Source organism: Alligator sinensis, unplaced genomic scaffold (genome assembly GCF_000455745.1).
Source record: "Alligator sinensis unplaced genomic scaffold, ASM45574v1 scaffold862_1, whole genome shotgun sequence".
In the NCBI taxonomy this organism is placed as follows: domain Eukaryota; kingdom Metazoa; phylum Chordata; order Crocodylia; family Alligatoridae; genus Alligator; species Alligator sinensis.
The window spans coordinates 626,229-637,107 of NW_005842066.1; the positions used below are offsets into that span (position 1 = coordinate 626,229).

Consider the following 10,879-nt stretch of genomic DNA (forward strand, 5'->3'; position numbering starts at 1 on the left):
TTGCTACTGTGTGTGTGTGTGTGTGTGTGTGTGTGTGTGTGTGTGTGTGTGTGTGTGTGTGTGTGTGTGTGTGTGTGTGTGTGTGTGTGTGTGTGTGTGGGGACCAGCCCCAAGGTTTATGATTTAACTCATTACAGTGTTTCAATCCGCCTAATAAACTAGAATTTTAAGGATCCCGGTTGGACATTTGTAGCCAACAGTCTGACCCAGGAAACAGCAATTCTTACGTTCTTCCCATCTTTGATGCAGTAATACACAACTGGCTAGGCACATTATGGGAAGCTTTCACTTTCCTCTGAAGAAGGTAGTATTAGGAACTTCTGCATGAAGAATGCTGAAATAGATGCATCTTTGGTTAATTCCTTTAAGACTCCAAGATTAACTAAATCTAGTAGATGGTCAGCCAAAAAATACTGGATCTATAGAGGCATCAAAGAGTTCACACACATTGTTGAGACAGGAAAAGCCATTTGATCTCAGAGTATAATTTGCTATCTTTCATTCTTATTGGGTAAAATACATTAAAACTAAAACTATTCCTTCACTCCTGGCTGCTTCAGGCTTGTTACAATTTCTTGCCATTCTTCACGAAAACTGCTAAAGCAAAGGGAAGCCTGACAGAGGCCCTGTGATAACTTCCTTGTTTCTCTCCTTTCTTGCAGATTCTTTACACTGCCTATCAGATGTTATTGTGCCTCATGTTGCATTTTAGGGATGGCCAAGAACAAGATTCCACTCCACAAAAAACGGAGGATTTACAATCTGTTTCTGTTCCACCCTGACAACAAAAGTTTTGTTAATACTGGTACATTTCTGGGAAAAGTGTCCATTTCTTTGAATCAACACTTTCCGAACAAAGTACTCCAAAAAATCCAAATCAATTCAAGTCTTCATCCTTTTTTTCCGGAAACACTTATTCCTTTTATGTTTTCCCATGGTACTATAAAGGGACATTTACTTGAGGTTGGACATTGGAGCATTTAATATTGAAAATGCATTAAAAAATTAAAATGCTAACCTAAGAACAAAAATGTGAACCACCTATTTATCTGGGTTTGAAAATAGGTACGTTGCATTAATTGTATCCATCTTAATACAAAGCAAAAATACAACCATATCTACGTAATATTTAATACAACATTGGCAGTTCAACAACTAAAAAATGCCAATGTTATTCCTAAAACGCAATCATGGGCCTTTCAGAAATGTAAAGAATGGTCTTCCCTGAAAATTCAGAAGAAATTTCATTTTTAAAAATGAATGCATTTTTTATTAAAGAAAAAATTATAATTTTGGCATGACTGCCATCAATTCAGAAAAATATTATAGCAACACTATTTAATCAAAAACTATAGGATTATGCAGAATAGCCAAGCATCCCTGAGAAAACCTTTCAGTGTAAAAAAATAATAAGTAGTTTTACAGTCCTGAATTATAAAACCTGTTTATTTATTCTGACATTAGTGAAGTGCAAGGAGTACATGAGGACACCTATCCTGTTTCAAATTGTTCTTCAATGGGAGGAATATGACATGGATTTTCCTTCAATAGAAGTAGAAGAAGAATCATTGTTTATGAAAGGAAAAAGGAAACCTCTATTAGAATAGAGAGTTGAGATTTGTTTTTCAGTTCAAACACATACCTCTTCCAGAAGGTTTTATTAACCTTTTCTGAAAAAGGCTATGCAGAAGGGTCTGAATATACAAACTTTAATACCAACCATATTCCAAAATACCTTTTAGAGTGAAATAGTACAGTTACAAAAAGAGAAATAACAGCAAGAAAAACTGAAGTTAAAGAGATGCAGATATAGGGGAAAAAAGATCATTAAAATGGAGGCAAAAAGCACATACTGCCATTCAGAACGCTCTCAAAGAGGAGGACTGGAGCGAGACAAAAAGGCTAACACTGGACAATGAGAGGAAAAGGCAAAGGAATAAGAGGAAGAAACATGCAAGGATACAGATTGACCCCAGCGTACATCAAGAAACCACTTTTAAAATACAAAGGGCATGTTTCCCTTTGCTGCCTCTGCCTTCTTTGAATCACAAACATAAGCTCTTTATCAAGGTCCTTTTAGGATATATCCTCATCCTAATTTTCACCTTCTGTTCAATTTCAAAATGTCAACTCCTGATACCAATCGACTCACAATGCCAGCTTCTATCATCCACTTATACATTAAAAACAAGAATGAAGAAGTTCTCTCTACTGCTGCCCATTAAGCATGGGAAGTACTTCCATAAATATGCACAAAACCACCTATCCCTCCCCCATCACATTCCTTTTGAACAATTTCACCTGCAGGAAACCTAACAATGATTAGGCCACTTGGGTACCAAGCCTACTGCCCAGAAGGTTAATCAGTGTTGTTTCCAAGTTAGTCTATACTATATACTGCATGTCATGTAGCAACACCTCAGCTAGGTCAGGTACTAGAATCAAATGTAGCTGGGGTAGTACAAAAGAATTACAGCAAAATAAAATGTGCATTGTTCCACAAGTAACTATGGACCTGAAACTCAGAAGAACACTGATGAAAAGAAGGATCTGATGGTCCTCCAAAGCTGTACCTTTTCCAACACAACAAATTAGCCCGGGCATAGCACAGTGCTGTTGCAGCTAGATTGCTTCTAGTACCCAAGCCAATTCTCCACATTATACTGAAGCGCAGACATGCTCTCCATCTCTTTGTATACCCCCTGCTGTTCTATCTGTATCCATCTGTCCTCCTCTTTCACCCTATACAATAGCGTTAATAATCCAGGATAAATAATGTCATTCTGGATAATCAAACACCACAGTAGAGAAGAGCACTAAAAACTATACCCAACTGCTATACAGGAAATATTTTTTAAAAGAACATGAAATAAATATATGGTTCTATGTACTGCAGTAAGTTTACATAATGAAAATTACTGTATAGTAACTCATGCTAAGAAGTGCAAGACCAAGATTACTGGCTACAACCGAATGGAGTCAAGGTGAAGTCCATGTACATCGCCAGACATGTAACTTTCATTACACTGGTGGAACCAATATAACCACATTTTTTGGTTAATATAAAAACCTTGCAGGTAATCGATTACCAAATAATCAACTTCTGTACTTCGGTGTCAGCTCTTTGGGGAATGCCCTTCTGTTCTCTGTTTCCACAGCACTTAGAACAATGAGATGCTGATTCATAATTAAGGGCCCCAGGAGTTATGACAGGTCTATTATTAAGATACTGATTTCTTCTGTAGTATTTATAATCTTTTAATACTAATTTTGGTGGACCTTGAAGTTAACAGAAAGCTGCCAGAGTTGTATGAAGACAAAACAAGGAGCAACGGTCTGAAGTTGCAGGAAGGGAAGTTTATGTTAGATATTAGGAAAAAACTCTCATCAAGAAGGTAGTAAAATACTGGAACAGGTTACCCAGAGAGGTTGTGGAATCTCCATCCTTAGAGGGTTTTAAGACCTAGCTAGACAAAGCCTTGGCTGGGATGCTACAGTTGGGGATGGTCCTGCTCTGAGCAGGGGGTTGGACTAGATGGCCTCATCAAGTCCTTTCCAACCTTAATTTTCTATAATTCTAAGACAGGGTTGACAAGAAATGTAGCAATATTCTATACATGCTAGCATCTAGAAAGCTGAGATAAATGTACAAATAAAGAATTCAGAATAAAACTGAGTTAAACCAAAGATTTATTGACAAATCAATGTAAGTGGCAACACTTAAGTTTCAAGACAGAAGGAGTGAAGTCTATAGCCAATGTAAGCCTACAGGTAGTCACAGCAGAAAAAAAACAATAAAAAACTTCACAAGGAATATTTATACACTTACCTGTAAACCATTTCATTAGGAGCTGTGTCATCAAAGGCATAGTCAAAGCGAAATGTTTGGTTTTCTAGGTACCTTGTTAAATCCACCTTTTGTTTCGGTTCATGTACCATCACAACATCTTTACTAGGAATTGTTATTACATCAAGGTCTTTCATTACTGTTTCTGTTAAGTAAATGAAATAGATATAACTATCAGTGCATATTAACTTTTACACCATTTGGTCATTTACATTCTCAAACTGCCCAAGGTACCAAAACTTTTCCAAGTAACATGAATCTAGGCTCCTGAGGCCTATATTATGATTTGTTAGTGCATAATTCCACCTCAAATCCTACAGATTGTACAAATTACTCAAGACAACAGTTTCTGTTCCCCTTTCTAGTACCACTTAAAAGAATGAAGGTTTCATAATTCACAGTTTCCTGTTTATATCCTATAATGGTTTTTCTAAAATGATGGAGTTAATATAGATTATATTTTATCATATACTCAAAGATTATGACACTGTGTTTTATCTTTTTCTTTTAGATAGAAGTCTGTTTGATACATAATCTTTTCAGTTAGACAACTACAATATAATATTTGACTTGTCATTCAAAGTTATAAACAACTTAAAATTACCTAAAAAGAATTCAAACCACCAGTGCTTAAGTCTTTAATACTACATCAGTATTACATGAATATTTTTCAAAAAACAGAAATCTAATATTCACACCCTATGCACTATATAGTCTCATTTAGACTCAGTCTAGGAGCCAAATTCTAAGTCAGGAAAACACAAAAGATCCTTAAAATGTTATTCCTCTAAAATGAACTCCCTTTCTAAAATTATTTTATGTAAAGAAAAGGGTACAGAACTCAAAGGATGTTGGTTATCTCTTCAAATTAATCATTTATGCCTGGATTTGATTTCTTTATGGATTTCACAGGTAATATTTACTACACATCTTTGCAGTTTCTTGTTAATTGTACGAGATAGGAATCAGCAAAACATGCATGTAGAACCCAAAGATCTAAAAAATGAACAAAAATAAAGATATTTTATATGTATAGTCAAGTGCATTAATTGTTGCTTACTTGCTTTTCTACATAAAAATATAGAAGGTACACAATTTAAGAATCAGATTTATTTTTAATATAAGACGATGACAAACTTTACATTCAGTACTTATGACTTGATCTTTGGCAATCAGTTTCTAATGGCACAGGTATGAAGCAGCAACACAAATCCACATTCCTGTGCAATTACCTGGTTTCCAACTACATTACTACAAAATATGTTGTGCAGTAATTGTGGAACCAAACCATAAGTTTACTTCTAAACAGTCTACACCAGCGGTGCCCAACCTTTTGGCCGTATAGGCTGTTTTTAATTATGTTGGAGGCACTACAACAATCATACACTCTGAAGGAGATCCAGCAGGACTGTTCTGCTAGTTACACTAGCAATCCTAAACAGTAAAAGCTTTCTTCTGCTGGTATCTACAGGAGGAATTTTGCCAGCAAAGCTATATTAATTATCGCGCAGGATCTTTTCATATCCCTACCTGGCAAAAACATGCCCACAGAACTTTACAACAGAGGCAAGGCTCAAGTTACCCAAAAACTGTTTGCTTCTAAAACAATTATCCAAGGGTATCTTAAGTTCTTTTATGATAGTTGTAAATATATAAACATCACTCAAACTTTCAAATTACCCACAAGTCTAAACATTTTAGGGCTCAGTTATCAGACAATGCCGAGTTATTGGGACACCCACAAAGTTTCATAAGAATACAATTTAAGTCTTACACAGGCAAAGTTTTACAGTGGTTTAAAGCAGATGACCAATACAGCTCATAAGGCATGCATGCGGAAAAATGTGCACGTGTGGAGTAAGTAACCTTTACAGTCTTGAATGCAAAAATTATTCCTTTGTTAATTCACAACAGATTTCTCTTTTCCCCTTCAAGGCAGCACACACTAATACCTTCAGGTCTATTTATTCTCTGACTAAAGATTAGGGCAGCTGAAGTCTCATTCCTTTTAAACCTCCAAAATAAAGCAGGCATGTTTTCAGCTGTTATGAAAAGCGCACATTTTGCTATTTCCATAATATCATTTATTGTATGAATTGCTCTTTAGTCCTTTACCAGATGCAAAAAATTAGCAGCCATTCTCATTTGCAATGAAATTACTTTTAACTTGATAGCAACCACTGAACCAGAAGGTAGTTGCAACTTGAACCAAGTGATTCTGTTCTGAACCCTAAGTCATATCTCATGATAGCTTGCTACCATGTGCTATTACTTTTTTTTCCTCCAACTAAGTTCCAGCATAGTAAGTTATTACCTGTAACCCTCTCTCCAAATACATTCTCCACAAATGCACTGGATTTCTAGATCATACTCTATTAAAAATGTACAGAATGCTTAAATGGAAAACTGAACTGCTACCAAATATATGTGCTGAATGCCCCTAACAAACAGGCTGTGGGAGGCAGCTTTAAAATTAACCACATTTTAGATGGTTTTATTGATCTGAAAACAGAGAGCAGAGAGCAAAAAAAACCCTTAAAAAAATCACAGGAAATAAGAGGAAAAAAGTAATAAAGAAGAAACAGAAAAGGCCATGGAAGAAGAGCTTTCACTATCTAGACATATTTATTTTTTCTTCTCTGAAATTCTTTTCTTCGTCCTTGAAACTTTCCAGAATGTGTAATTCTGTGACAATATTAGAATGTTAGAATGATACATTGCAATCTGTGGTATTTGAGTTCAGAAAATTATGTTCTTTGAGATCTTCAGCCAACCCAGATACGACATAAGGGTTTAACAGAGGGAAAATGCTTTTCCAAATATAAATTAACATTTCAATTAGGGCTCAATAGTTGGGAACAAAGAGCTGGCTATTATATGAACATATTCCTCCACCTAATATAGAAGATATTTATTAGAATATGGCTCTCTCCTTCCACTGTACAACTGGGGACCTATTTTGACACACCTAGTCTTTCACACCTCATGCACAACTCTCCTCATTTGATATCCCATACAATATCACTGTCAACTCTAAAAAAACAAACAAAAAAGCAAACAAACAAACACACACAAAAAAACTTTTTCTTCAACTTGGGTCACAACAACATTTATAACTCAGGATATTACTATACCCACCACACATTAAAAAAAATAAATAAGAGACATCCTATGCACATATACTCATATCTGTTATGCATACATCCTAGCCATTTAAACTTCAGATTATAAATTTTCCATGTTCACCATTATAAGAATGGATATTCTGAGTTAAAACTTTAACAATAACTTAAATTAACAGATTACAGATCACCTCAAGAAAATTTGAGATGAATTAGAGGACAAGCATAATCTTGTGGTTAAAGCAATGAAGTGATAGTCAAGATAATAAAAGTGCACTGCCCAGCTCAACTCAAAACTCCCCACATTACCTTGGGAAAAAAAATCACTCACTCTCTCTCAGTCCCTGTCTCTAAAATGGTGGCAACTGTACTTCATTTCTTTTACCCTTTACCCATATTGTCTATTTAAATTACAAGTTCTTGGAACAGTGGTTCTCAATCTTTGTGTACTCAAGACACCATTCACTGGATTTGAGGTACCTCTCCATAACTTTTCTGAATTGTGTGGCACCCAATTTCAGAATGTAATTTATGTATTATAGTGCTTACTTTCTTGCAGAGGCCAGACAGTAGGAGTTGGAGATCAGCCAGGCAGGGATAAGCCTGAGCCTGCATTTATCTCCTCATACCTCTCTTCTCTCTCTCCATACTTTCCAGCACCCTTTAAAGGATCTGGCAACACGCCAGGGTGCCACAGTGATTTTTAACCACAGTGCTATCTTAGAGACAAGGACACAAGCTCTTGGTACATGTATGTACAGTGTCCAATACGGGGGTGGGCAAAATACAGCCCACAGGCCAGATCTGGCCCACAGCTGCCCGTGCAGCGCTCCACGTGGGGCCATGCTCTGTGTTGGGCTCCCACTGACACCCACTGGCTCAGGCCCTGACCAATATGCAGCTTCTACCAGGTCTGTTCCCAGTGCAGCTGCAGCTGGGTGCTGCTCTGTGCCCCTTCCCCCCACCTCCAGCAGCAGCTCCTACTTTTGATCTTGCCCCTGATGTGTCACGCCGTGCCCACTGTGCGAGCAGTTTCAGCCAGGTGGCTCCTACCCCAGCATGCAAGGCTCTGGCTTCAGCTCCCAGCTATCTTCCACTGAATCTGGATCTGAAGCCCTGTGCGCCTGCCAGAAGCAGCACAGCGCAGTGCAGCAGGAGCAAGAGGAGGAACTGCTGCTGGAGGCAGGGGGCATAGAACAGCACCTGACCTGCTGCAGCCATGCTGGAACAGCCCACCAGAAGCTGCTCCTGCTCCTGATGCACCATGCCATTCCAGGTGGGTGGGCGAGCTGGTGTCTCCTGCCCCAGCACCAGGGCTCCGGCTCAGCTGCCAGTTGCCCTCCCAGGAGCTGGAGCCACATGTGCTGGGGCAGAAGCAGAAGCAGCTTCCAACAGGCTGTTCCCACGGCAGCTGCAGCCAGTCGGGAGCTGTTCTGTGCCCCCGCCTCCAGCAGCTGCTTCTCTCGCTCCTGCTGCACTGCACTGCGCCACTCCTGTCATGTGTGAGGGGCTCCAGCTCCAGTTCTCACTCCTGGAGGCGGTGGGGCACCCTCCCGTACCAGAGGGAGTGTGGTGCATGCAGGCTGCCCGGGCACAAGTGGGAAGGGCTTGGCCCCACGTGAAGCGACGCACTCCTAGCCTCTCTCGCCCCTTCCTCTCTACTCCTGAATACTGCTCCCACCTGCCCACAGCCCCATAGGGAGTTTAGGTGAATTGTTGGGGGCAATGGGAGAAGCGCTGACCCAGCCCACAACAGCTGATCAAAACTCCCTATGCGGTCCTGGGCCCTGATAAATTGCCCACCCCAGTCTAATAGAATATGGCTACAATTTTAATGGTACTACAAGAACAATTAGAGATACCAAATCCTATCACCTCTAAGAACTGCTGTTTATGAAGAGAAATTCCTGCAAAAAAAAACAACCCCCCCACCCAAAAAAACAACAACAAAAACTGAACACATGAATGGCCATACCTTTTTTATTGAGTGGCCGTTTTCGTACACAAACGCATATTCTGTGTTCATCAATCTAAAAAAGAAAACACCTGGTTAAATACTCATTTCAATTGTGGTATTTTTTTATCCTCAAAAAGTTGATCAGTACAGCTATTACTTTGATTAATTACTGCCTTGTAAAAAATTTTCTTCCAATAAATAAATTCAGACGGTAGGGGTTTTGCATACACAATATCCAAAAAACCCTGTGACTCAACCCTATGTTCACTGTAACAAATGCTTAGGCTCTGATCTTGTAGACTGTCAACCACATCCCAGAGGGCACAGATTAACCTCTGCTTTTATTTTGGCAGATGCTCAAATGATATAAATTATCCATAGGAACTGAAACTCCTTGTTACCTTCCAAGGCTGGGACATAATCTTACTGACAGAAGTTCTAGCTGAGTGTGTAAATTAGGTGCCTATCCTACTTTGGATCCTTTAAAGAAAACCAAGCGTACAAGTGATAACAGACCAATTATAATACATGCCTGTAGAGTTCTAACATTGTAATCCTATAAAATTTAATTATTCCTTTCAATGCAAGTTACCTTCTACAAAAAACTGAACAATAAAACAAACAATAACTACATAATACAAAAGATTACTAGGCATGTGCTAAGCACCCACAACTAATAAATACAACAATGAATTTAAAAGATAAGCATAGATAGCACCAAATATAAGAAGTAAAAAAAAGCTGCAAATATATTTGTAATTTTATTAAACAATTCCTGAAATAAACTTACAGGATCTGCAGTTGTCAGTGGTCTATAATCCAAACTTCCCCTAAAATCTCTTATCATACACATAATTTCATAATTTGGATTTGAGGCATCAACATCCTATAAAAATGATGAAAAGCATTAGAAGATTCAGTTTTCCTTAACTCTGTAAATAGTTTCCAGAAAAGCTACAGAAAGAAGGCTGGAAGGATGCATTTACTGAAGTCTCCATATTTTTTACAAAATGATTTAGCCATATTTTGCATTAGTTAAACCACAGTGTTCACAGAATTTTTAATGTAGTTTAATGTTTTCTTTTTACTATACCATATGATTTATTTACTCAAGGAGCAAGTGGTATTTCCATAGGAAAAAGCAAAACAATCATTCTGTTTACTTTTAAAATTAATCTCTAAATTGGTAAGCAGTGGGAAATGTCCTTGATTAAGGTCTCAACATGAGATGAGACAAAATTAAATAGTAAATAACACATGATGTAATCTAAAAATTGTTAATTCCTACTTAAAATGGAAAACTTCTAGGTAGATCTATACAAAATGTATTACTGGCATGGTTTTCTCCCACCAATCAAAGAGATGCACAGTTCATTCCAGAAAAGTATTGTCCTAAATATTATTCTTAATATTTAACTCTTTAGTTTCAAGAGCTGAAGATTTTTTATTAGACTGTTATGCAATTACAATTACATTTTAAAACAAATACCATATTTTATAGCATACAACACATACTTCTCCAGCATAAGTGGGGAAGTTTGACTGCTTAAGATGGCTGCCAGTTCTACATGACCCTGCAAGCCCAACAGGCAATGTTAACCCTCTCAGACTAACCACTGTAGCTTGTGCCCAAATGACAAGTGAGCTGTTGCATGGAGTCACTAGAACAGGGGAAGCAAACTATGGCCTGCCAGGCAATTTCATCTAGCCTACAGGAGCCCACCAACTAATTGTACCCTGTCCAGCCCGTATGCCTCACTCCCACCCCTCCTGGCCTAGCAGCTTCCAGGTGGGGCTGTTGCTGCCACTGCTGCAGCCGCCACCTGCTTGGCTTCCCCGGTGTCCTCCTCACTCTGGGCACCAGGTAGGGAAGCACTGGGGTGGAGGTGAAGCTGCGGCTGGGCGGGGGCACAGAACATGAGGCTGGGAACAGCTCAGAGCCCACACCCAGGG

The 10,879-nt window shown here is 38.5% G+C and overlaps 1 protein-coding gene across 6 annotated transcripts in view; it reads right to left on the reverse strand.

Moving 5' to 3' along the window:
* The window catches only part of KIF2A (kinesin family member 2A), a 103,814-nt gene that overhangs the window by 46,078 nt on the left and 46,857 nt on the right, over positions 1–10,879 (reverse strand). For all 6 annotated transcript variants that reach the window (XM_025204008.1, XM_025204013.1, XM_025204014.1 and 3 more), the window contains 3 exons: positions 9,717–9,812; positions 8,945–8,999; positions 3,830–3,992 (listed from right to left, as the gene is read on the reverse strand). In XM_025204008.1, the coding sequence (XP_025059793.1) occupies positions 3,830–3,992; positions 8,945–8,999; positions 9,717–9,812 (314 nt within the window). The remainder of the gene's footprint in view (positions 1–3,829; positions 3,993–8,944; positions 9,000–9,716; positions 9,813–10,879) is intronic.